The sequence below is a fragment of the Anabrus simplex genome, chromosome 2, assembly GCF_040414725.1.
Source record: "Anabrus simplex isolate iqAnaSimp1 chromosome 2, ASM4041472v1, whole genome shotgun sequence".
Taxonomy (NCBI): Eukaryota; Metazoa; Arthropoda; class Insecta; order Orthoptera; family Tettigoniidae; genus Anabrus; species Anabrus simplex.
The window spans coordinates 281,983,566-282,011,468 of NC_090266.1; the positions used below are offsets into that span (position 1 = coordinate 281,983,566).

At 37.6% G+C, this 27,903-nt stretch overlaps 1 protein-coding gene across 1 annotated transcript in view; it reads right to left on the reverse strand.

The window, feature by feature from the left end:
* LOC136863513 (ubiquitin carboxyl-terminal hydrolase 15) overlaps positions 1–27,903 on the reverse strand; it is a 463,080-nt gene that overhangs the window by 59,388 nt on the left and 375,789 nt on the right. Inside the window, exon 16 of the mRNA XM_068225978.1 lies at positions 21,202–21,455. Within this exon, the coding sequence (XP_068082079.1) occupies positions 21,202–21,455 (254 nt within the window). The remainder of the gene's footprint in view (positions 1–21,201; positions 21,456–27,903) is intronic.

Below are 27,903 nucleotides of genomic sequence, written 5' to 3' on the forward strand. Positions count from 1 at the left end.
TTCTGATACACTACTCTTTCTCCTGAAATCCCCTGTTACAAATCTTGCTGCTTTCCTCTGCACACTATCTATTTCTTTTATTAGGTATTCTTGGTAAGGGTCCCAAACACTGTTTGCATATTCCAATTATGGACGAACCATACGTAAGTAACTTTTCTCTTTTAATTCTTTCTTGCATCCTTTAAGTAGCCTCATTATGACATGTAACGATCTGTATGCTTTCCCAACAATGTCATCCACATGACCCTTCCAGTGCAAATTACTTTCAAATCTCACACCTAAGTATTTGCACTTGCCATCTTTTGGGATAACTACCTCATCCAAAGTATATTCAAATTCAGTTTTAAAACTCCTGTTCGTAAATGTTGTAACAGTTGATTTGCCTCCATTAACCTCCATATTATTCTCTTCAACCCGTTATTGGATACTCTCAAGGTCCCTTTGTAATTCTAAACAATCCTCAATGTTATTTATTTCCCTATAAACAATTATGTCATCTACATACAATCTTATTTTTGATGTTATATTATTCCCTAAATCATTTACATATATTAATAAAAGTAACGGACCGATTATACTACCCTGTGCAATTCCCTTCCAAACTTTCTCTTCCTGTGATACATTATTTCATACTTTGACTTCCTGAACCATGGAATTTAGAAATGCTTTTATCCAGCATGTAACCCTTACGTCCAATCCTATTCCCTCCAATTTCTTTAATAATATTCCATGTTCCACTCTATCAAAGGCTTTGGAAAGATCTATGGCTATGCAATCTAACTGGCCTCCTGAATCCAATTGATCTGATATGTCCTGCTGAAATCCCACCAGTTGTGCCTCACAAGAAAAATTCTTTCTAAATCCATACTGGCTCCTCATGAACCAATTTTTATCATCACATATCCCTCTGATGTACTTTGATATTAAACTCTCCAGTATTTTACAAACTATACTGGTCAGGCTGATTGGTCTGTAGTTCTCTGGTTTCCTTTTATCACCCTTTCCTTTATAAATTGGTATTATAATAGATTCCTTCCATTCCTTTGGTATTACACTGATATTTATGACATAGTCAAAGATAAATTTTAAATAAGGCACTATGTACCCCCCCATTGTCTTTAACACCTCCCCAGTAATTTGACCACTTCCTGCTGCTTTTCCTTGCTGAAGCAGTTGGATTTCTCTGAAAATATCTTCATTTGTGAATGAGAAGCTTCTTGTTTCCCTCTGTGTCTCTCCCTCTCTATCTTCTGTTTTGGTTTCCAACTCCTGACAATCATCTACTGAATCTCTGAATTCCTAACTAAATAGGTTTGCTTTCTCAGTATCTGTTAAATAGAGTTCACCCTCTTCTCCCACCATTGTAGGAATTTGGATTCCTTTTCCTTTTTGATTCCTGATATATGAATACAGCTTTTTCCATTTCCCTTTGTGGTCATTACCCTCTTGAAGTATGCCATTCATATATTTCTCTTTTGCTTCCTTTTTCACTCTATTCAGTTCCCTCATTAGCTGTTTTCTAGTTTCTGTATTCTCCCTACCCTCTTTGATTTTCCTGTTTACTATTCTACATTTTCTTTTTAATTTTCTTATTTCCCTTGTATAATAAACAGGGTCTGAGGGCATTTTACCCTTCTTAACAGGTACAAATCTCTTCTCTCTTTCCCGAATGAATTGTTTAGCCCGAAGTGTATCCACATTACTCCCTTCACTTATCCAACAACTGAATTGTGATTTAAGGTAAGTCCCAAATTCATCAACTTTACTTTTTCTGTACAATTTCTTGTCTTGTGTGACCTTCTTATTAAGCCTTTTTGGTACCAGTCCTACATCCATTATTACAGCCTTATGGTCACCTATTCCTTCAATTACCTCAGTTTTATCAACAATTTCCCATGGTTTAACCAAGAATACATCTAGTAAGTTATTGAGACGAGTCGTTCTTGTACTACTTGTGTAAATCCTCCCTCCCAAATGAACTTATTTGCCAGTTTCTGTTCATGGGCTTAGCTTGCAGCTCTATTCCATTCAACTTCAGGCAAGTTTAGATCTCCCCCAATTATTACTATATCATTATTATTGTTTTTATGAGTATAATCTGTTATGTTCTCAAATATTTCCATGTCTCTTTCCTCTCTTCCAGGCCTGTATGTTCCTATAATTCCCACCTCCTTCGTATTATCACAAACTAATTTTATCCCTAATATTTCATCCCTTTCATCGGTAAACCATTCATGTGAACAATAAGTTTCCTTCACCAGAATAAACACCTCCCCTTCCTTTTTATCTCCTCGGTCTCTACAATAGACTGTGTACCCTTCTGGAAATACTTCTCTATTACTCACCCCTTCTCTCAACCACGATTCCACTCCTATCACCACATCAGTCTCATAAGATTCCATCAATGTACCGAATTTTAGTTGTTTATTTACTACTGTAAATCAAATAGCTCTATCTGAAGTTCCGGTCTAACAGTTCGCATATTCATTGAGAAGTGTGTAGCCATTATAATGCCTGAATATCATGGAACCTATTCTCAAATTCATCATGTGGAGCGAGAAAAACGTGCACCCCCCACTGACCTTCAGTACATATTACATGATACACTTCCTCTCCATGTTCGGTCAGCTCCTCTCATTCCTCAACAGCAGAGAGCAAACTTTTTCCTATGTTGTTTCGCTCTGGGTTGACACTAGCTGGTGCAAAAAATTGCATGAGGGTTGGTCGTCCTTGCAGTATGAGGACAGAGGTGGCTGTTAAAGCAGTGGATACCGAGGTCGATAGCTGCAGTTGTTTAAGTGTGGCCAGTATCCAGAATTCGGGAGATAGTGGGTTCGAACCCAACTGTTGGCAGCCCTGAAGATGGTTTCCCATGGTTTCCCATTTTCACACCAGGCAAATGCTGGGGCTGTACATTAATTAAGGCCACGGCCGCTTCCCTCCTACTCCTAAAATATAGTCCTTTCCTATCCCATCGTCGCCATACGACCTATCTGTGTCGGTGCGACATAAAACAAATTGTACAGCAGTGGTGGTGTGTATTTGATGAAATCCCATCCAAATGCATATGATAATGGCACAGGAGCTCAACATTTCACCATGGTCAATATCCATGATACTTCCTGGAGACCTTGAGGTTAAAGCTTATCAGAGGAGCACCAGACATTTCCAGACACTGCAGCTGCAACTAAAGCATTAGAGGAAACTGAGAAAAAGGCAGTTGATGTAGATTACATGTATAAAACTTATTAGCATAAATGAAGAGAGCTTGAGGGAGTTTCAAAGATTAGGAGATTTCACCACCTCTCCCCAGTCATGGCTTCGTTTTTATAAAAAAATAAAATAAAACAGAGTGCCAGAGTGTGTGTCAAAACTGTTCTGGATTTCTCTTGTGAAGGACATGAATAACAGCATGTTCAATAATGAGCCCTGGACCTTCTAGCAAGATTCTGAGCCAGCTCATAAGGCAAGGATAACTCAACAGTAATTGCAGGGCTATGTACCAAACTTCATCTCTACTAGTGAGTGGCCTTCTGGTAGCCCCATTCGAAACCCCCGGGACTTCAAACTGTGGTCAGTGCTAGAGGTAATGGTCTGCAAGAAAACGCACCCTTCACTTTAAAGATCGAAGTGTATCTTGGTAGCAGTAGCGGCAGATTTCCCAATTGATACCATCTGTTCTGTGATAGATGACTGGCCAAAAGGCCTGTGTGCATGCTAACGGTGGACATTTTGAAGATTTTTATCAAGTGTCTGTATGTCGCACCAACACAGATAGGTCTTATGGCGATGATGGGATAGGAAAAGGCTAGGAGTGGGAAGGAATTGGCCATGGCCCCAGCATTTGCCTCGAGTGAAAAAAACCCGTGGAGAAACATCTTCAGGGCTGCCGACAGTGGGGCTCGAACCCATTATCTCCTCAGTGCAAGCACAGAGTTGTGCACCCCTACCCGCACAGCCAACTTGCTTGGTACATTTTGAAGAATGAATGTTGAAAACTGTGAGTAATGCTATTTTGTGACTAAGTGAAATATGGGTTGAGATTTTCTAATTTCCTTTTAATTTCTTATAGAAGCATAATAATTAAATGTGAAGGAGAAGGTGATAGAAATATCACCCCCCCCCCCACAAAAAAACCAACCTAAACAAGCTCTATGATCGCACACATCTGAACATTTTTCTCTTCTTCATTTTTCTGCTATAGAGGAAGCCATTTCTCTCTTGGTTTTAATTAATGGTATCCTTTTTCAGGTACTTTCTAAATTTATTTTATCCTGGACTATGTTTTTGACAGACTGAAGAACCTAACAGTTAAAAACTAATAATTAATTCAAATTTTGTTAAGGCAAAACATTTCACATTCCCTTCAAACTTTAGCCTTCATTATTCTGATATGTAGGTTATCATGTACTAAATTCTTTGAATTTAGGCAGAGGCCTGGTACTCAGGACCTCACCTTATAATTTTATCATTAAAACCAAGCTTTACAAAATACTCTATTAACACATTCACTGCTGCTGATGCTTATAAGCGTCAGACCATGCAGCACTTGCAGTTGATGATTATAAGAGTTCTTGCATTTGTAACTCCCTGCAGTTAAGAAATGTTCTTAGAAATCAATATTTAGTAATTACCAGGGGAGTGTTTTTGTGGTGTTTATTTTACCTCAAATTCAGTGCTTATTTTGCATCAATTTTAGTGTTTATTTCAGTGCTCATTATAATAATTTTGGTGCTTATTTTGTGGAAATACCTACCAGTTATGACTGAACAAATTATATTATAAATTAGAAAGCAAATCATACAATAAAAAATTTAAAAAATGTTTACTAACCTTTATTATTACATCTTAAATACATATTTGTTGGCACAAACGTAAAGAAACCATGGAGTACTTTTGAACATTGCCTAATCTTTATGGCACTGAATGAAAAGACTTAAAACAGTTTCCATACTGCACATGACAAGCTAACTCGTCTATCAGATAAAACATGTTCATACACTGAAAATCCTATCTTACTCTCAATGTTTGAAAAAAAAAAAAAACCACACACATAGAGCAAACATTACATTTAGAGGCAGAACTGTTGTGATCCTTAAGCATGTCTGTTATGATACTGTTTACCAAATTGCATTCACTCTTTCCTCCTGCAGATTCTTTTCCTAGGCTTTGTAGAACCTCGTAACCCCTCAGTATTACTGGACCATGATGTTTTCATATAAATACAAATTATACAAGTGAAGAACTGGAATGAGTGATAAGTTTTTTTTTGCAGATGATGTTATACCGTATAGAGTAATAAATAAGTTACAAGATTGTGAGCGGCTGCAAAAAGAACTAGACAACATTGTGAAATGGACAGCAGACAATGGTAAAACGGGGTGAAAAGTTGGGTTGTGAGTTTCACAAACAAGAAAAGTTCTCTCACTTTTAATTATTATGTGGATGGAGTGAAAATTCCTTATGGGGATCACTGTAAGTAACTAGGTGTTAAAGAAAGATCCACATTGGGGTAATCACACGAATTCGACTGTAACTAAAGGTTACAGATCTCTTCACAGGGTTATGAGGGCATTTAGGGGTTGTAGTAAGGGGGAGCCTCTTAACCCCTAGAGGGCACATCCCCAGGTGGCAGATAAGGGGATCCTACAATTCAGTAGGGCTGGTTGAAATAGCCAATCCAACCCGTGGACCAACAGGCAGCCCAGTTCCTGGGGGCTTTGAAATACTGGGACACCCTCTCTCCAGGGATCACAAATATGGAGGGCCCAAGCCCAGGGTATGGGTGAAGACCCCAATGGCATCAGTGGTGGAGCAGAGGGACTTCGGTACTGCATCAGTGGTGGAAGAGGGAAACTTGTAGCGTCTGTACTCCAGAGGAGTGGCTAGAGAAGGCATCTGTACTCCAGTGGAGCGGCCTAGAATAACTCCTGGCAGTAGGTATAAAATGCCTATATGTGGTACAGTACAAGGAAATCAACCTCGGAAAGGGCTAGGGCGTCCCCTACTTAAAGCGACGTGCAGTTCTAAGGGTGCTGGGGGAACTGTGAGAAATGGGCGACCAGCAACCAACATTAAGATCACAGTAGTAAATCGTATGACCTTGACAGGAAAGGCGGGGGAAGTAGTAGATTTCATGGAGAAGGAGGTGGAAATGATGGGGCTGCGTGAAGTGAAATGGAAAGGTAACAGAAGGAAGAAATTGAGGATAGGATACACATTATACTGGAGTGGTGGCCAAGAGGCAATAAATGGAGTGGGATCAATCATTTCGAAGCAATTGGAGGAGTATGTTGAAATGGTAGAATGTGTGAGTGACAGAATAAAATGAAAATAAATAAGTCCAAAACAAAAGTAATGGAGTGCAGTTGAATTAATTCAGGTGATGTAGGAAATATTACATTAGGAAAAGAAGTCTTAAAGGAAGTAGATGAATATTGTTACTTGAATAGTAAAATAACTAACGATGGCAGAAGTAAGGAGGATAAGGAGGACATAAAATGCAGACTAGCACAAGCAAAGAAGGCCTCTCTTAAGAAAATAAATTTGCTCACTTCGAACATTGATATAGGAATTAGAAAGAAGTTCTGGGAAGACTTTCATCTGGAGAGTGGCATTGTATGGAAGTGACACATGGAAGATAACTAGCTCAGACAGGAGGAGGATAGATGCTTTTGAAATATGGCGTTACAGAAGAATGCTGAAGGTTGAGATGGATAGACTGAATCACTAATGAAGAGATACTGAATCGAATTGGCAAGAGGAGATCAATTAGGCTAGGCTAAATTTGACCAGAAGAAGAGAGAGGATGATAGGACACATATTACGACACCCAGGAATTGAGGCGTATAGTTTCAAACGCGACCAAGTCCATCTTTTTCACGTTCTGATGTTTTGACTCCCATGGATTCCTCTTTACAAGATGAATACAACGGGAACGAGAGTGGGTTTCAAATCCGGCCAGATCACATTTAAAATTGCAGCAAAGAATGAGGTTTCATATCAAAGTCGGCCAAGTCCCTGTTAACCCGCATGGGCCAATAATCCTGCGCTATCCAGTCACGTGTTTTCTTCCGGTAATATGGCGGCCTGACGTTTGTTCGAGTTACATGTGGTGGTTTTGTTTGCGTGTATTTTAATAAATATGTTATAAATAATAAATATATACATAAGTAATTGGTTGTTTTTAGTAGTATTCATATTTGGTGTACAATAAAATGGAGGAAATTAATAAACACCATACCAGAAAGCAGCAACGTGATCTTTCCACCTTGAAGCGCACGAGGGAAAAACAGCTGAGATGAGTACAATCAACAACGTGTTGTTAGTGGTGATTTAATCAAGGCTCGGTGACATGTTTCGAATGCGCGATGGTATTGAATAGGTATAATATGAAGAATATACATTGAAGTAGCTACATGAATCCATATATTTGCAAAATATACACTATTTAAATGTTAATTAGCCTCTACATTGGTTACAAAGTTGGGTAATTTTACCCAAACATAATGTTTAAAATAATAATCTTTAAAGATATTTCACTGAATCGTATATCATTTTTAATCATATTTGTTCTAAATAAAGTCAAGATGAACACAGTTGGAAATTAGGCCTAATCTAGATTTCTTTTTTCTTAAGGTATTAGGTCAAATTTTCTAATCTAAGTTTACGTAAGTTTCAAAATCGACCAAGTCCCACAGTTAGTTTCAAACATGGCCAAGTCCAAATTTTAAATACATTCTTTCAATTCATGTAATATATTTAGACTGTAAAAATTGTATGGTAATGAATCAGAAGCCTCTGCTAAGCAACATAAAGATTAAAGTGTCTGAATATATGTGAATTAATAACCTAAACGAGTTTTTTGCTTCTTCTGAAAAAAAACCAGCTCAACGGACTTGGCCATGTTTGAAACTATACGCCTCAATTGTGCAGTTGGCTGTTGGGGGAAGTGTAGGTGGTAAGAATGGTACAGGTAGACCAAGGTATGAACATGACAAGCAGATTAGAGCAGATGTAGGATGCAGCAGTTATGTAGAAATTAAATGGTTAGCACAGGATAGGATGGCGTGGAACGCTACATCAAACCAGTCTATGGACTGATGACAAACAACAATAACATGGCACATCATTCTTTCTAGGTTAGGGTTACTTGCTTTTGACTGCTACTTAATTTTGTTTTTGCAAGTATTTCACGGCGAATATGTTTTTTTGTGCTAAATTTGTGTCAATGTTGTGATTTAGTGAATATCCACAAATAAAACAGCACGATTTCCTGACTTTCTTTCATGTTTTCCACAGATTAAGTTTCCAAAAAGTTTGCAGTTATCGTTAATAACCAAAATATCGCACCCCTAGTAATTACTTCAATTACATAATTGTGATTTCACCTCCTTGGTGATGCAAGGGTCTAAAGGACTAGCAGCAAATGTGTTTATTCATAATTACACAAGAAGACATTCCTAAAACGTTCTCCTGTAATCGTTTTTCAACTTCATATTAAGGAGGACAGTCAATAACCATATTCCACTTTAAAACCAAACCGGTTTATGTCAGCAAATTAAAATTCTTTCAAGGTCCACCTATTCAATACAATGACATTTTGTTGTGAGATTTGATATGTGATTCAATCACAATAAAATGTCATTGTATTGAATAGGTGGACCTTGAAAGAATTTTAATTTACTGTAATCCCAGTTCAATACGGAACCCAATGAAATTCATAACTATTATGTCAGCAAGTTGCAAGCTACTGGCAAGACCGATGACCTAGCACATTCCATGCGTAGGGCCTGGAAGGAACAAACGTACAGTAGCCGGGCTGCACTTGTTAAACAATGCCTACAAAAGCAAACATTTTTGAATTATAGACATGATATACGCTTTTTAGGCTTACACCGTGTCAAGAAAATAAGGTGAAGAATAATATAATTATGGGCCGTGAAAGCATCAATGGTAACATTTTTTAATTAATTAGTGTGTTGAGCAGTATTTTAATATTCATTTAGTTCTTCGCACTTGTACATCATATCACCCAATCATAATCATTGAAAAAAGTTTATGCAACAATTTTGTATATATATGAACAAGTTATTAAAGTGATTTGATATAATCTTTGGATGTTCTTGAAAAACAAAATGTATAATTCTGTTATTAATGTTTTCTCTTACAGGTATGTTATAGAAATTTTATGTTTTGACACACTGAAAAAACTTGAAGGTTATATTTACCAAGTTAACACTGAAAAAAGTGGCTTCCATCTTAACATCCGCAATTCTTATACTGGTACAAGGCTTGAAATACAGGGTGACCCAAAAGCCCGTTAACATCTGACGAGGCAATACTTCATGGAATATTGGAGGTAGAGAGGTAATAATTGACACACATGGTTGGTATGACATGGAGTTTTACTGACACCAAGATACAGTACATTTTTTTCATGAAATATGTTTTAATAGCGAGTCTCCTATGCGGCGTACCATACAAAACTTTGTGGGGAAAATAAAAATTTAAAAACAGCACTTTGAATTAAAAGTATATTTCTTATTAACAAGAGAGTGAACAATTTCAGTACATAGATGTGAAGAAACTGAAACTGAAGGATATAGCTGCTTTGTCTGTACATACCTGAGATAACAAAAACACATTATCACTGCTATATAATATAAACTATATTTGGCATCAAAATTAACAGGTAGGCCTACTTATGCAACAGGTACTTCATTAATTTGAATGTGCAAAGGCTTGATTCCCTGCGGAGGTAACACCTGTGGCACAATGTGATTACAAGTAATAAACTTCATTCTGGTTCCGTATTGATTTCAAATATCTATGATGAAATTCTAAAAGAATTCAGTTATATTAGGTCCACCTATTTAATACACTTCTGCCATATATTAAATGGTCTACTTAAAGTGTGGAGGTCAACACCGATCCAACCTGATCTACACAAGCATAGGGCTGGAGGAAAAGAGGACGTGACTAATATTTTGCGACTCCTCATACTATCTTTAACCTCTACCTCATTTTTCATTCTCATACTTGGCTTTTTATTTCCACTTTCAGATCCTGGCTATACTTGTGTTCTCTGTGATGCAATACAACAGATTTTTTAAAAATTTCACTCCATTTTCCAGAAACATGACAGATTTCCTTCAGCCAACCAATATTGTACTAAATACGGTAGGACCCACACTCACAACTTATTTTATCCAAGTTTGAATCCATGTACTTTTTTAACAGTGTCCAGAGTACTTGTTGAATATATTTTTAATGTAGAAGCTATGTACATTTTAACATAAACTACAATTGCATTTGTTGACTATGTGTTATCTCAGATGTTTTATGTATCACTGTTTCTTGTTGTGTGTCTTTATTATTTTGCTGATGATGATCTCTAAGCTAGGTCGAAACATGTCCAAGGTGTTTTAAACAACTATGTAACCTTTAAATAGGCCATTTAATAAATGGCAGAAGTTTATTGAATAGGTGGACCTAATATAATTTAATTCTTTTAGAATTTCATCATAGCACACGGTATCATATCACATCATCTCTGTCCGCTACAACGCTTTTCAATTTCCGCTTATGAACTCTAACACTATTTCCTTTAGTAGCATCTGAAGGGAGGTTGTCTTTTAATCTGGGAGTTTGGGATCAGAATTAACAGCTGATAACACTTTGTTAATTGTAGGAGATTTTTTTGTTTTTTAAAAATACTTCCATTTTGCGCCAGATAGCTGAACGAACAAATTCGTCACACCCCTTGCCCGAAACACTTCTCACACATGATCTCTTTTCAGGTGGTGTAGTAACATGACTGGTGGTGGATAATTTTTTTTTTGGTGCACTGTAAACACATGAAGCAGGCACATCGGAGAACTCTGATATTAATTTTGTGATAATTATACAATCAGGATACGTTTCATATACTTATTAAATACATTCAAAGCAATAGTCTTCTTTCCATTTTTCAGAGGATTCTCTGTCTTATATTTTACATCATCAGCTGGAACCATTCTGTGCAGCTACTCAAGCGAACTGAATCAAGAACCTGCACACATGCATGCATGAGACTAGCTGCTACAGCAGGAAACTAGGAGATTTCTGCGAGCAGATATCGGATGTTTAAGACACTGACCAGAAGCTCAGAACAATAATATTATTTGTAATCAATAAAACGCTTTAGCATTTAATACTTTAAACTATAAGAAAAAAGTATTTTAAATTTAAAAATGAACTACGTACTGTGCAGGCGGACAAAGAAGGAAGTATGAAGTGGCTGAAGTCACATGGTTTTGTTTACACTTACTTTATTCTCTGGTTGGAAAGATAAGCCGTTTTGCATTTCTGAAGTGACGCTGTTGTCCTCAAAATTTCAGCCAATGGCATTTCGTCTTTAAGTTTGTGAAGATGGAAAATGCAGCACAAATTTTATAATTATATAAACTAAAGTGTGTCTCAGCATGTTTGAGAGTTGGAGTGGGCAATGTCTGCATGGAATGGTTTTAGTAATGTACTCCCTATTTGAACATCTGCACAAAAATGAACATCACTCAGCTTAGTTTATAAGAAATGTAACAAGCCTAACATACATTCTTTATTCTTACCATATCTACATTCAAATCTGTTAAATCTCCCAGATACAGGGAGGCAAGTCACCTCACAAAAGACTTTGTGGGAAAGGACGATCCATTTTGCTAACATTATTCATTGAGCTCAGTAACTCAGTGACTGCCGATCAAATGCACATGTAATCAGTTTGCTTGTTCTAAGATTATTGTGAATAAAAATAATACACATTTATACGGTTTAATTAGTTGGAAGTGCAAATATCCGTGGAGTATATGTGTGTTCGATAAAGTGCCGTAATTGTAAACCATGTGTGAACCAGCCCAGTCTGTGATTAAACACAAAAAAAGGAAAACCACTGAGTGGCAAGAAGGCATGTGCATTAAATGCGTTTTCCAAATTTTGTGAAGAAAATCCAGGAAGTACTCTGGATGAAGTAACACGTGTAGTGGCCGATGTAACAGGTATTTCTAAAGCAAGCATTTACCGTGCTAGGAATTAACTTAAAGGTTAATGGGAAACTAGCCACTCCTAAGAAAACATGCAAAGCAACGAAGCTAAGTGAACAATGCGACAATTTTACAAAAGACATTATCCGTAGAAAATTCACGGCTTCTTTTTAAGTCATTAATCTCATTCTTTGGTCCGTATTGACAACAGTGATCACATTCAATTTTACAAAGTATACATTTATTATAAAAAATGCTATGGAGGGTAAGAGAAGTAGAGGGAGACCAAGACGACGATGGTTAGACTCGGTTTCTAACGATTTAAAGATAAGAGGTATAGAACTAAATGAGGCCACAACACTAGTTGCAAATCGAGGATTGTGGCGACGTTTAGTAAATTCTCAGAGGCTTGCAGACTGAACGCTGAAAGGCATAACAGTCTATACTGATAATGTATGTATGTATGTATGTATGTATGTATGTACATTTATTATTCACCTATTCATTACCTACAATACCACGTTTTGTGGTTACATAATCATAAAAGATTAAAAAGTTGTGGACATGTTTTGCCCTTCTTATTGGGCATCATCAGCACTTTAGTTAATCTTAAAACAAACAATTTTTTAAAAGAATGATTACATTATTGATTATGAAAAATTGAGATGAGATATGTTGTGATATTAAAATTATTTTGTTTTCTTTGAATCAGTAGTTAAGAAATTTGACATGGGAAGTACGAGCACATGATAAAATTATTGTAGTATATTTTACAATATTATCTAAAACATTATTTGTAATAAGAAGTTTTTAAAATCGGCATGTGTCTGGAACTGAAATGGATCCTTTTCTTAGTAAAAGTCAGTAATATTTGCCGCAGTCGCTGCTAAGTAGATCAGAGGATGAATTTTGTTTTAAATTATATGTTCCAACTGTTGAATTTAGGTTAAGAAGAAACAAATGGTGTTTCTTCGTTGAGTTTAATTGATTTAAGATACACTCTGGCGTAATCGTTGAAATGGAGTATAAGTTGAAGATTTATCTGTGTTTGAAAGTTGTGTTGATTTTCACATATAAGTGTAGTCTTCCAGATGTTGTAGGAATCTCAACGGAATAGAATGTTGTTAAACTGAAAAAAGACGTACTTGATGTGTGTGTTTAAAACGTATGTGATTGTACAGTGTTGTGGATTGCGTAAAATTGGATACTTACTCAAATGCCGTGTGAGTATCTATCTTGTTTTGTTAGCAGCGTTGGTCTGACTGGAGTTCCTACTTTGCGTGTTGTATGGGTGTGATGGAGGGAGGGGGGGGGGGGACGAGTTAAGGGAGGGTAGAACTAGGCGGAGTATTACGTATCGGTATTGGTGTGGGAGGGGGACTATTTGGAGGGGCAGTTGTAGGCTTAGTAGTCGGGGGATAAGTGGGGTTGTTGAATTGACAATTTTGGGTGTTTGTGGGATTTTATTTTGCTTTGGAATGACTGTTTCTAATAATTTGGGCGTTAATGTATATAAAGAACTCTTAACCTCCGTGTCGTCATCAAGGTTGCGATCTTTATTAAACGTTTTGTCTAGAAAAATATAAATATTCTCTAATTCATTTAGCAGTTTACCCTTATTAGTAATCCTGATTATAGTAAGATCCTTTTCTATTGAAGTGAAATGGTGACCTGTTTCCTTCATATGTGTACTCATAGTGGAATATTTGTTGTGTTTATCAGCATTGAAATGTTCCATGTATCTTACAAGGAAACTTCGTCCAGTATGACCAACGTATGAAAATCCACACTGTGAACATGTTAACCTGTACACACCTGAGCCTGAATATTTACGGTTATTATTATTATTATTTATTTTATTATAATTGAAAAATATGTTTTGTGTTGTGTTGGTTGCTCTGAAGGCTATGTTTATGTTATATTTGTTGAAGGTATTAATAATTTGGTGGATATATGGATTACTATAAGTAAAAATGGCATATTTATTTCTGTTAGATTTGTCTGGTATAAGCTTTGTGGACAACTTGTTTTTAATCTTATGTATTAGGCGGTTTACCATTTCGATCTTGTATCCATTAATTTTGGCAAGATTTCTTATGTAGTTTAGTTCAGTTTTTAAGTTTATAGGGGATAATGGAATTCTTAAAGCTCGGTATATCAGGCTGTAAAAAGATGCCTGTTTCTGTGATCCGGGGTGTAGTGAAGAATTATTTATGGTTACTGATGAATGTGTAGGTTTTCTGTGAATCTGATACTCAAAGGAGTTATTGGTTCGGGTGACCTTTATATCTAAGAAGTTTAAGGAGCCTTTAACCTCATCTTCTTTTGTAAAATTTATGTTAGGGTTGATGTTGTTTAAGTTTTCTAATATTTTGTTGCTGTTGGTGACATTCTGATCAATTACTACAAATGTGTCATCCACATACCTCAACCACAAACAAATTCCTTTAATGTCGGTTTTGATTTTTGTGTGCTCTATCATGTCCATGTAGATATCAGCTAGGATGCCCGAAATTGGATCTCCCATCGCTAGGCCATTCTGTTTATAGATTTTTGTATTTTTTTATTTTTTTTTTTTTGCTAGGGGCTTTACGTCGCACCGACTCAGATAGGTCTTATGGCGACGATGGGATGGGAAAGGCCTAGGAGTTGGAAGGAAGCGGCCGTGGCCTTAATTAAGGTACAGCCCCAGCATTTGCCTGGTGTGAAAATGGGAAACCACGGAAAACCATCTTCAGGGCTGCCGATAGTGGGATTCGAACCTACTATCTCCCGGATGCAAGCTCACTGCCGCGCGCCTCTATGCGCACGGCCAACTCGCCCGGTGATTTTTGTATTAAAAGTGAAATAGTTATCTAATGTAACTTCACTTTTGGATATGATAAAATGAGCTAGACCTATAGTGAAGTTTTAACCCAATGAATTCATAAAATCCATAATAATCAGTACCACTTCCGTAGTAAATGTGAGAAATCTGTAGAAACTATGGAAAATCCATAGTAGTTGGCATCTCTGATAATGTGGCAGATTGGCTGCCATGCTGATTCCTTGGTGGGATATAGGCATGATAACTGCAGGAAGAAGGGGCTTGTAGTGGGATGTACCAGTCTCTCTCTAATGCTACAAGAAGACCGTAGACAAATAGCCAAGAATATTCACCACCCAGAGAACTCTGGAGACCTCCAACTCTTGAGAAAGATCTTGGCTGCTAGGGGCGGCCCATATAAGATAGCCAGGCAGCTCGTTAGTTGAGGGCAGTCAATGCTCTGTGTGTGTGTGTGTGTGTGTGTGTGTGTGCTGCTATAGAGTACAGGAGAGGGAGAGAGAAAGATTGCGTGTGTGTTGCCATAGAGTACTGTGTGACTAAGAGAACTGCTGCGAAGTTGTTAGTCTGTCAACTGCTGTGGAGTCAAGCAAGTGGAGTTGAGCCTGTGGTTCTGCCCTGTAGTGTTGTGGAGTTGGATCTCTCGTGTTTAGCAGTGAAGTGAGCGACGTCTCTGGTGTGCAGCGTGACAGTTCAACGAAGATCGGCAAGTGATATCAACCGAGGACTGTTGGGAGAGTTCAACTGATGAACAAGTGCCAGTGAACTGTGTGACAGATGGTGCACTGTGACCATAATTGAGTCGTATGCGCGAACAAATGTTTATGTTACATTTCTGTGGCATTTGAGATATTCACGGAACAAACATCTATGATGTGCCCTCGATCTGTATTTGCAGGTAGTTTGAACATATCTCAACAGATGGCTATAATATTCCAGAAATTGTGAAGAGAAATGCACTTGAAAAATAATGGAACAAAAGTCTATGTTACATCGTTTCCCGCATGAGCGCTCAACAATAATCTTAACCACTGTAAAGAAGCGAGTTCAATTACGCTTGATATTTAATGGAACAGAATTTGTATGCACCAAATCATTATAATTAGGCTAAAATATTCAAATAATACTATTCTCCTCTGTATGCATCCATTATGTGCGAAAGAGTGAGCGCGTGCACTTTTAACCTGTTGGTTTACGGAACAAAAGTCTATGTTACATTCTCTCACGTAGCAATGTCCCACGATCAACAATAATCTTTATTGCCGTTTTTCTAAATATATAGGGAATGTAACATAGACGTCTGTCTGCGTATACGACTCAATTTCAAACTGTGTAATGCATAACTGAAACTAGAGTGATTGTGTTAACTTTTAAGTGTTGGAGTAAACAACTGGTGTGACCTGTGGCTTGTGAAACTTGTGTGTCTCTTAGTGTGTAAGTACAAGTAATTAATAAACCTTATTCATAGAATTAAAACACTACCAGTTATGTTTTTATTTCTTACCCATGTCACGTTACAGTAAGAACAGTATATAATTTAAAAAGACTTAACAGATTAGAAATTACAGTGAAATTTTTTTAAAAAAATCAAAATTGAGATCATGTCAAATGAATGTACCATGATTTGCATGACAGCAGGCAAAATCTTAAATTCAAAATGACTAAATGAAGCTTGCTATCAAGTTCAACCAACTTCTAATGGTGGCAGCTTTAATATAATTACAGGGACAGCATCTATTCCCATTTTCCCATGCAATATTTGTAGAACTGGAAAAGCGAGTGCCGTATATGAGGGCCGTAAATAAAGTAGTGGCAATATTGATAGAATGCAATATTTAATGAGCTAACAAGTACAACTGCATGACAATCCTTCTATCTAGTCACTTGCAAAGTCTATTACTTTTTGCCAAATTCTGGAAGCTGTTGGGGACTGTTGGCAAGGCATTTTCTGTTGATGACAGCACCGGAGTGCCCTACTGTGCAGAGTACAGATGCCACGTCACGAAATTGATGGCCTTGGAGGGGTTCCTGTAACTTCGAAAACAGGTTGAATTCACAAGGACTCATGCCTGGTAAGGACGGAGGGTGTTCCAAAACCTCCCAATGCCACTGTTGCAATAAGGGCTTGACATTGTTTGCGGCATGACAACGCAGGGCGATCATCTTGCAATAAATGTGGATGTTTGCGCTACATAGCCGGATGCAAATGTTGCTCCAGAAATCAGAAATGGTAGTCACTGTTCACGCTTTGTCCCTCAGGCACAGCACGCGTAAGAATAACACCATTGTAGTCATATGCCACAATCAACATAAGCTTCAACCGACTGGGTTCCTGTTGAAATTTCTGTGGGTGCGGCAAACCTGGGTGACACCTTTCATTTGAGTGACTCTTTAATTCAGGGACGTAGGTTCATCACCACGTCTCATCAATGGGGACAATACACTGCAGGAATGAGCCTCCTTTGTTGCAGTATCTGTCCAGGTGGATGCCAGCCAATGCATACCGGTGCCATTTCTATATGTTGGTGAGCTGATGTGAAACCCAATGGGATGCAATTTTCCTCATGTCGTCAGTATGTGCCGCACTGTTTGATGACTGAGACCAACCTCTACGTATAATTCCCGGGCAGTCCATCAATGGTCTACACAAAAGAGACCACTCAAGAGGGCCAACCTGTGCAGTGCAAATCCGCAGTCTCATTCTGACCCGCACTTTCTATACGGTAATGCAATCTTGGCATTGGCTTCATATAATCCTCAATAACATTCTGATGCATTTTTGTCACGGGCAACCTTGATTTTAATCCACGAACGCTGATCACCTGTTGAAAACCTGCTTTAGTGCGGTGAAATCTACACTTTTCACTTGAACACCACACAGCAGCAACACTCTCAACTGGATGCCTGTCAAATGCACACTATTCATTGACAATAGTGATGGGACATTCGATTCATTTTACTGAATCGATTCATTTGATTCCGTTCACGTTACTGAATCGATACAGTGATCCGATTCACGGCTCATTGGTCACCGCTCCTACTGCATCTGTGTAGTATGTGCTGGTAAGACAGCAGCAACAGCATTCAGTGCTCGCAGCTGCCATCTGGTCTTCATACTATGAACTCCTTTCTTAGAAAAAATGCTAGTTACTCTAATACATCGAAGGTGTCCGGTGATGCAGGGTGGGAAAGGTTAGGATTAGGAAGGTAGCAGCCATGACCTGAATTAAGGTACAGTCCCAGCATTTCCTGGTGTGAAAATGGGGAAACTACGGAAAAACCATCTTAACAGCTGCCGACGGTGATTCGAACCCACCATCCCCCGAATGCAAGCGCATAGCCACGCGATATTAACCGCAGTATTTTTCTATCAGCTGAGGATTTTTTTAATAGTCATATTTTGTATAGGCTACCCGAGATGTACAGTAGCCCGCTGGTTTTCTGATTCAACATACTGTTATTGCGTCTGTCCACATATGATTGAAGTCTTGTGCAACGATGTGACATATGAACTGAGAGAATACTGAGCCGTTCTTCCCAATATAAAACAGGTACTTTTGAGTGGTCATGACCATGACTCAGTCATAGGGCAGGCTAGAGTCGAGTATAATTGTCAAATGTCAACTAAGTTATAATAGTAAGATTCATTAAACTAATAAATAGTATAACCTAATAGCCTACCTACTTACTAGCTACTTCAGAATTATGTTGTGACTACCTTTATAACACTGCAAGTAAATCCATCTATTATTTAAACTTCCCTGTAAGAAGAGGACAGTGAGTGCAAATGGGTATTATTTTCAAATGAGCTGAGCTCGAGAGTCCATTATAGCATACGATTCTTTCAGTGTAGCATGGCTCACTGTATGTTTCGCTGCAGTGAGCCGATAAGGAGCCGTGTGTATCTTGTGTCTCACTGAGCCGCGCTCGTTCACGATTCTTTCGATGTGCCATGGCTCGCTGTATGTCTCGCTGCAGCGGAAGCTCGGCTCTCCGCGTGTCCAGTGAGCCGATAAGGAGCCGTGTGTATCATGTGTCTCACTGAGCCGCGCTCGTTCACGATTCTTTCGATGTGCCATGATTCACTGTATGTCTCGCTGCAGCGGAAGCTCGGCTCCCCGTCAACGTCCAGTGAGTGCGCCACTCAGCACTGTCCGCTGGGAGTAAGCTGAATCATGTGCCGTGAGCTCGCCGTTCCTGTGAATCGATTCACTCGGACACTTGAATGAATCGATACACTGCTTCGAATCATACATTCAGTAGCCAACACTAATTGACAACAGCACCACTTGACCGCTCCCACATCTTATTTGCACATGCCTGATCTCCTGTGGGTGTCTGGACTATGTTGCCACTACTTTATTTACAGCCCTTGCATGATTCTCAGTAGTAGTAGTAGTAGTAGTAGTAGTAGTAGTAGTAGTAGTAGTAGTAGTAGTAGTTGTTGTTGTTGTTGTTGTTGCTGTCACATATTCACATGAAAGCCAAGAGAACAAATCCTAGATTTATGTGGGGATACACTCTCTGCAGCAGCCTCAACAGAAGTAAAATAAACCACAATAAATATTTTCTTAGTACAGCATGAGAAAGCAGCATATGTGCTACAAGGCAAGGCATAGCTTAATTTTTGGGTTTTGTGACTTGGCACAGCTATGTTACACAATCATAATATTAAGATAACTTTTATGTTCTTATATTTTATTTTTACAGGTATGTATGGATCCTACATGTGGAACAATCCGCACTGTAGTATGTAAATTTCAGGATACTAGAGGTATTTCAAATAGGGATGATATGTGATATAATTAGTGTTTTCAATAGACTGAAAAGCCTTAACCCTACACTGCATAGTGTAGCGTTTTCGCTACATAATATTCTTCTTCTTTTAGTCCAGTAATATGCTAAAAGATAGCAAACCTAGCTATGTACATAATATCTTTGAAATCTGTACTTCCAGAAATTATGCTACAGGGGGCTAAGGGCAATGATTTTCTCCATCTATGTGCTATATTATCTTACCCTGTGGCAGTTGGACATGTGTCATGGCGGCTGTACATGCATGAGTAGCATTGAAATATAATTCTAGGTGATTCGCTGACGATTGAAGTTTAACAAAAATACTGCACTATCCAAAATATCCTTATCTTTTAGCATAAATGTCTAATAATGTTTAATTTACAATATTTGTTACTAAAAAGTCATGAAATATGAGTGTAGCGTTTTTGCTACATCATGCAGCTAAGGCATTTATTTTCAGATGCATGTTTGAAGGTTACGGGCAGCAATGACTTGAAGTACTTATTGATAGTGTTCTATTGATGATTATTTCATTAATGCTGCAAGATTTAAGTAATAATAATAATAATAATAATAATAATAATAATAATAATAATAATAATAATAATAATAATATTTATTGTAATTTATATAGCGTTTTCTCAACATGGATTTGTTTACCTTTATCAAATATATTCGTAATTCCTTTTGACATAAATGTCTTATATTTGGGGATCATCTGAAAATATGCGTTACGGAAGATAGCCTGACAAAAGTGTAACCATAGCAACTCTGCAGGCTGTGATGTAAGGTATGGATGGATGGCCAGACAATGTCACCTAGTAATCGTGCAGTCTGTGATGTAAGGTGTGGATGCATGGCCAGACATTGTTACCTAGCAACTGTGCAGGCTGTGATGTAAATTATGGATGGATGGCCAGACAATGTTACCTAGCAACCATGCAGGCTGTGATATGAAGTATGGATGGATGGCCAATCAATGTTACCCAGCAACCATGCAATCTATGTTTTATGGCTGGTGGTCATCTGAAATTAGCAGCTGTTGATGTATGGCCATGACCGAGCAGCACTGCGTTTGAAAAAGAATGCAGATTGTTTCAAAGGCTATCACATCAGTTGAACTGCGGATATGACCTATCCATTTGAGCAAGCTATTATTTTCCAATTCCTTCAATGTAATAAATCTCTTTTAAGTGTTTAAAAATAATTTTATTAGTTTTATATGTTATTATAAGTAATAAACAATAATTCTGCTCATATACTATACTGGGTTACAATTGTACATTAGTAGCCTTCAATGCATGATGTAGTGTTTTTGCACATTCCTGAATTTTTCCCTTTTTGCCCACCAGTATGATCAAATACATCAAAAATATGTTGTCAATGTGATGTTACATATCTAATCTCCCTCTAATAATATATTCACGTCAGAGTTGTGGGTGTAAATAAATTCATGCAGTGTAGGGTTAAAGTTTCATTAAGTGAATTGACTCTGGAAAGTACGGCTTTCTTCTTAACAAATGAATATATAGAGGAACTGAAAATATAATCATTACTTACAATGGCCTGAGCCCAAAGCACCAAAGTGATTGCACACTCCAATTAACTTGTATTTGGTAGACTGATGCTTGCGATCGATGACAAATTCAGATACATCCAAATCCTCCATAGGGAATTCGACATAAGTATTGATTTTATCATGAGCATATTGTGTATACATGAATCGCTTGAGATGAATTACAAGGATAGCAGGAAGTCTCGAGAGCTCTATCCTCTTCGATGCCCTCTGGTGCTGCTTGCATGTTGGACAGTACCTGAAACATTAAAACTTCCCATTACCTTAAAGAATAACTGATTATCCTTACAGGATAAACAAAAGTAAATTAAACTACAATATATACTTTGAAACTCAAGATACAAAGGCTTAAAACTTAGAAAATGTATTTATTAACAGATTCTTCAATTTCCCACATACAGATATTTTTATTTTTTAACAGTCACAGTCAATGTTCACATTTAAAATAAATATGGCAACTAATGCCTGCATCCCTGGGTTATAGAAATCGGCCAATTATATGAAGCCAAAGTAGGCAATTTAGAATCTCAGTTTCTCTTGTATATTTTTCACACAGAGTGTCATTATCAAGTGTTGCCAATATGCAAAGAATTTTTCAGTACTAGCGAGGTACTACGTAGTAGAAAGCTCTGACAAAGCATTCTTTCTGATTATATTAGATATGCTTGCAAAATTAGTAACTGGTTTGATAGAAAGGGCAGTTCAGATTTAGGAAAGGCTATTCCCGTGAGGCTCAACTTGTAGATTTCCAGCAAGATATAACAGATATTTTACTTTCAGGAGGTCAAATGGATTGCAGGCTATTGATAGGGTAGATTATGGGAGACTACTGATGGAAATGAGGGCTACTGGGCTAGAAAACAGACTGACTGAATGGGTGGCTAAATTTTCAGAAAACAGAACTCGTAGAATTAGAACAGGTGAAGCATTATCTGATCCTGTAATGATTAATAGGGGGTTCCCACAAGGCAATATTATTAGAACTTTAAGTTTTAATATCAGTAGCCTCTTACCCAAAGGCCTCGTATTTGATTCCTAGCCATGAGCTTTTCTTTCATTACATACTGACAACTACTTCAACCCATGTGACACATCCAGCCCATTCACCGCTAGTTAAGACGGGCAATGCCCGACATCATGTTCTCCTGTACAGCACGTATGTTGGGCCAAACTTGCATGAACAATTTCAATAAAATTCCTTTCACCTGGCTGCAGAATGCATCATAAAAAATCAGGTGTGTTAGATAACTTTATGTTGTTCTTCACACTCTAGTTGCTCACCAAGTTGGTAAATTCTATGAATAAATATATCTAAGGGCTGGTTCGAGGCCCACTCCGCCTATGTGATTACAATGGAGGAGCTATCTGACGGTGAGATAACGGTCCTGGGCCGAAATCATTCATCGTGTCGACCATATGACACCTCGCAATCTGCAGGCCTATGGGTTGAGGAGCAGTCACTTGGTAGGCCAGGGTCCTTCAGGGCTCTTGTGCCATGGCGGGTACTTTATCTTATGTATATAAATGATACAAGTAATGAACTGGAACTGGAATCACAGATAAGGTTTTTTGCGGATGATGTCATACTGTACTGAGAATAATAAATAAGTTACAGAATTGTAAGCAACTGCAAAAATACCTTCACAAAGTTGTGAGATGGACAACAGACAATGGACCATGTTCCTCATAATAAAGGAAGTCAAAGGATGGTAAACAGGGTGAAAAGGTAAATTGAAATGGACAACAGACAATATACTGTGTCTCTCATAATAAAGGAAATCAAAGGATAGTAAACAGGATGAAAAGACAAATTGTAGTTTCACCAAGAGGAAAAGTTCTGTTACTTTTAATTACTGTGTTGATGGGGTGAAAAGACTTCATGGGGATCATCATGTACCTAGGTGTTGTTATAATGAAAGATATTCACTGTGGTAATCACATTAAAGGGGCTGTAAATTAGAGTATGGTTCCAGAGTATGGGATCCTCACCAGGATTACCTGATTTGAGAACTGGAAATGATCCTAGGGAAATGAGAATTTCTACATGATAAAGGTCAAAGGAAGTCATATATGAGTTCCCAATCAGTCATATTCATGTTTACACGGCATTAAATGCTTCTCAAAATGAGTTTAATATGGTTGAGAGTATGTTTCCACATACAATATTCACTCAGAGTCTACTCATTAAGTTCAAAGATAATTTACAGAAAATTTCCTGGTATTCTGGATCCTACATGTGGAACAATCTGCACTGTAGTAGATACTAGAGGTATTACAAATAGGAAGAGTAATAATGAAAATAAGATTTTGATGGCAGAAACGTTATGGATGACATGGCTACCACTTAAGAAAACATCCTGTAATCCATTTGTTTCTTGCCCAAAAAGCAGAATTTCCCAAGGACACAGCAAGATTGTTGAGGGGCAAAGTAGTGAGTAATAGGAACATATTAAAGTGGTGTCAAAAATTGAACAGTAAATGAAGATAGATAGTTTCAGAATTACCTTCCTGAAATTGGGGGAGTACTGAACATTTTACTAGAGTCAATTAGATCTTTGATTCATTCTAGTTTACAGTAACTGAGAAATGATATAATGGATGCAGAGATATTCTCACGGAACTGGACTGTGTATCGGAGAGATAGGATAGGAATGGTAGGAGAAGGAGTATTCATTCTAGTGAAAGAAGAATTTGTAAGCTACAAAAAAAGGATGAAAAACATGAAATTCTGGGTGTAAGGCTCTTCTCTAAAGATAATAGGCAACTTGATATCTTTGGAGTGTACAGACCGGGAAAGGGTAGTGCTGAAGCTGATTCAGAATTATTTGATAAGATAATCAGCTATGTTGGAAATGATATGGAAAGGAATGTGATAGTAGCAGGTGATCTCAATTTACCAAATGTCAATTGGGAAGGTAATGCAAATGACAGGAAGCATGACCAACAAATGGCAAATAAGTTAATATGGGAAGGGCACCTGATTCAGAAAGTGATGGAACCAACTAGAGGGAAGAATATTTTGGATGTGGTGCTGATAAAACCAGATGACCTCTATAGAGAAACTGAAGTAATAGATGGTATTAGTGATCACGAAGCTGTTTTTTTCGTAGTTAAAAATAATTGTGAAAGAAAGGAAGGTATTAAAATTAGGACTATTAGGCAGTACCATATGGCTGATAAAACTGGCATGAGGGAGTTTTTAAAAAGTAACTATGATCGGTGGAAAATGGTAAATAAAAATGTAAACATACTCTGGGATGGGTTTAAAGCAATTGTTGAGGAATGTGAAAATAGGTTTGTTCCTTTAAAGATGGTAAGGAATGGTAAGGATTCACTATATTATAACAGAGAAGTAAAGAGACTAAGAAGGAGGTGCAGACTGGAAAGAAATAGAGTTAGAAATGGTTATGGAAGTAAGGAGAAACTGAAGGAACTTACTAGGAAATTGAATCTAGCAAAGAAGTCAGCTAAGCATAACATGATGGCAAGCATAATTGGTGGTCATACAAATGTTAGTGAAAAATGGAAGAGTATGTATAGGTACTTTAAGGCAGAAACAGGTTCAAAGAAGGACATTCCAGGAATCATTAATGAACAAGGGGAGTGTGTATGTGAGGATCTTCAAAAGGCAGAAGTATTCAGTCAGCAGTATGTAAAGATTGTTGGTTACAAGGATAATGTCCAGATATGGGATGTGAGTAACACTAAAAAAGTATTAAAATTTACCTATGATAATGACATTTACAGTAAGATACAAAATTTGAAAACTAGAAAAGCAGCTGGAATTGATAAGATTTCTGGAGATATACTAAAGGCAATGGGTTGGGATATAGTGCCATATCTGAAATACATATCTGATTATTGTTTGGTTGAAGGAGCTATACCAAATGGATGGAGAGTTGCTATAGTAGCCCCTGTGTATAAAGGAAAGAGTGATAGACATAAAGCTGAAAATTATAGGCCAGTCAGTTTGACATGCATTGTATGTAAGCTTTGGGAAAGCATTCTTTCTGATTATATTAGACATGTTTGCGAAATTAATAACTGGTTTGACATAAGGCAGTTTGGGTTTAGGAAAGGTTATTCGACTGAAGATCAGCTTGTAGGATTTAAGCAAGATATAGCAGATATCCTGGATTGTATTGCGATTGACCTATCTAAGGCATTTGATAGGGTAAATCATGGAAGACTACTGGCAAAAATGAGTGCAAATGGACTAGAAAAAAGAGTGACTGAATGGGTGGCTATATTTCTAGAAAATAGAGAATTAGAGTAGGCGAAGCTTTATCTGACCCTGTAATAATTAAGAGGGGAATTCCTCAAGGCAGTATTATTGGACCTTTATGTTTTCTTATATATATCAATGATATGTGTAAAGGAGTGGAATCAGAGATAAGGCTGTTTGTAGATGATGTTATTCTGTACAGAGTAATAAATAAGATACAAGATTGTGAGCAGTTGCAGGGTGACCTCGATAGTGTTGTGAGATGGACGGTGGACAATGGTATGATGATAAACGGGGTTAAAAGTCAGGTTGTGAGTTTCACAAATAGGAAAAGTCCTCTCAGTTTTAATTACTGCGTTGATGGGGTGAAAGTTCCTTTTGGGGATCAGTGTAAGTACCTAGGTCTTAATATAAGAAAAGACCTTCATTGGGGTAATCACATAAATATGATTGTTAATAAAGGGTACAGATCTCAGCACATGGTTATGAGGGTATTTAGGGGTTGTAATAAGGATGTAAAGGAAAGGGCATATAAGTCTCTGGTAAGACCCCAACTAGAGTATGGTTCCAGTGTATGGGACCCTCACCAGGATTACTTGATTCAAGAACTGGAAAAAATCCAAAGAAAAGCAGCTTGATTTGTTCTGGGTGATTTCCGACAAAAGAGTAGCATTACAAAAATGTTGCAAAGTTTGGGCTGGGAAGATTTGGGAGAAAGGAGACGAGCTGCTTGATTAAATGGTATGTTCTGAGCTGTTAGTGGAGATGGCGTGGGAGGACATCAGTAGACGAATACGTTTGAGTGGTGTCTTTAAAAGTAGGAAAGATCACAATATGAAGATAAAGTTGGAATTCAAGAGGACAAATTGGGGCAAATATTCGTTTATAGGAAGGGGAGTTAGGGATTGGAATAACTTACCAAAGGAAATGTTCAATAATTTTCCAATTTCTTTGCGATCATTTAAGAAAAGGCTAGGAAAACAAAAGATAGGGAATCTGCCACCTGGGCAACTGCCCTAATTGCAGATCAGTAGTGATTGATTGATTGATTGATTGATTGATAATCTCTAATGGCTTTTCCATATAAATCATGTTTTGGTAGGCACTGCAATTTGTATGACAAATATTAATTTAAATATTTGAAAACAAGAGAAACTTTCTTTCATTACATGCTGGCAAAACCTTCCACCCCTGTGGCACATACAGAGCCCATTCACCACTTGTTAGACGGACAATATCCAACATCTAGTGTCAGACCTAAGACGAAAAGCTGGTTAATAGAGCAAACGCCTGAAAAGCCTTACACCTGATCTGTTTTTTGACATGCTCTATTGGTGGAAAAATATCTAATTCCCTCCTTGGGAACTTAGAATTTCCATTCAACATCATGTTCTCTAATATAGCTCGTATGTCAGGCATAGCTTGCACAAACTTCAGCATATCTCTGACATCAAAGATTGTTGGTATTTGTGTGAACTCTTCAATTTGGTGTACATAACCATTCATCAGGATTAAACAGAACTACATTTCTTCTTGCAGATGCTGAGAACTTCGTATTGGCGAGACTTCTTCTGTTGACTTAACTGATGCTGGAGATGCAAATGAAAATGTGACTGGTGTAAAACTTAATGGATGGCACAAGTATGTGAATAACAACAATTTTAATAAAATTCCTTTCCACCTGGCTGTGCAATGCCTCATAATAGACCAGAAAATATGTTAGATAACTTTATTTTGTTCTTCAACATGCCTCCTAGAGAGAGAACTGTAAAGAGAAAATGGACATAACAGTGATGAATGTATTTTCAGGAGTGATTATAAATATGGGCATGAATTCAAAGCCTGATTTTCAGGACAACTTCACTGAAAAACTGTCATTATAGTGCTCTTTCTATAATTATATATTCAGCGGTGACAGATTCTTGCAGATCTTTTGGATGCTACATGCTTATTCTCCATAAGTTCAGCTTGTACAAAGTGTTCAACCTAGAGTGAAAAAATAAAGGACATGACAGGATGTATAGATTCTAAATGCAGGAATACTAGGTATGTGCCAGAACAGAACATTTGCATGGACGAGAGCACCATTTCTCGAAAGCAAGCCTATCTTGTTCAGTTGGGTATGATCTCACACTCGAGCTACCGAAAATAGGCTACAATCTAGCAGGTACCTCTGTACAGAACAGAAAAATTGCCTAAAGCTGAAAAGGAATGAAATAGTAGCATATCACAAAAATTACTAGGGGCTCATTCTAGGGTTGAACGACAGACACAATGCCGAAATGGTAAGTACATGATATGACAGAGATGAGTGAAAGTGATGAGAAAGACATGGCCGACAAGCCAGTTGTAGTCTGTGAGTATAATTGCCACATTACAGGTGTAGATGTAGCTGACCAGTAAAGCTTTTCATACAACATTTTGCAGAAATCTAAGAAATAGTGAACGAAGATGTTCTTTC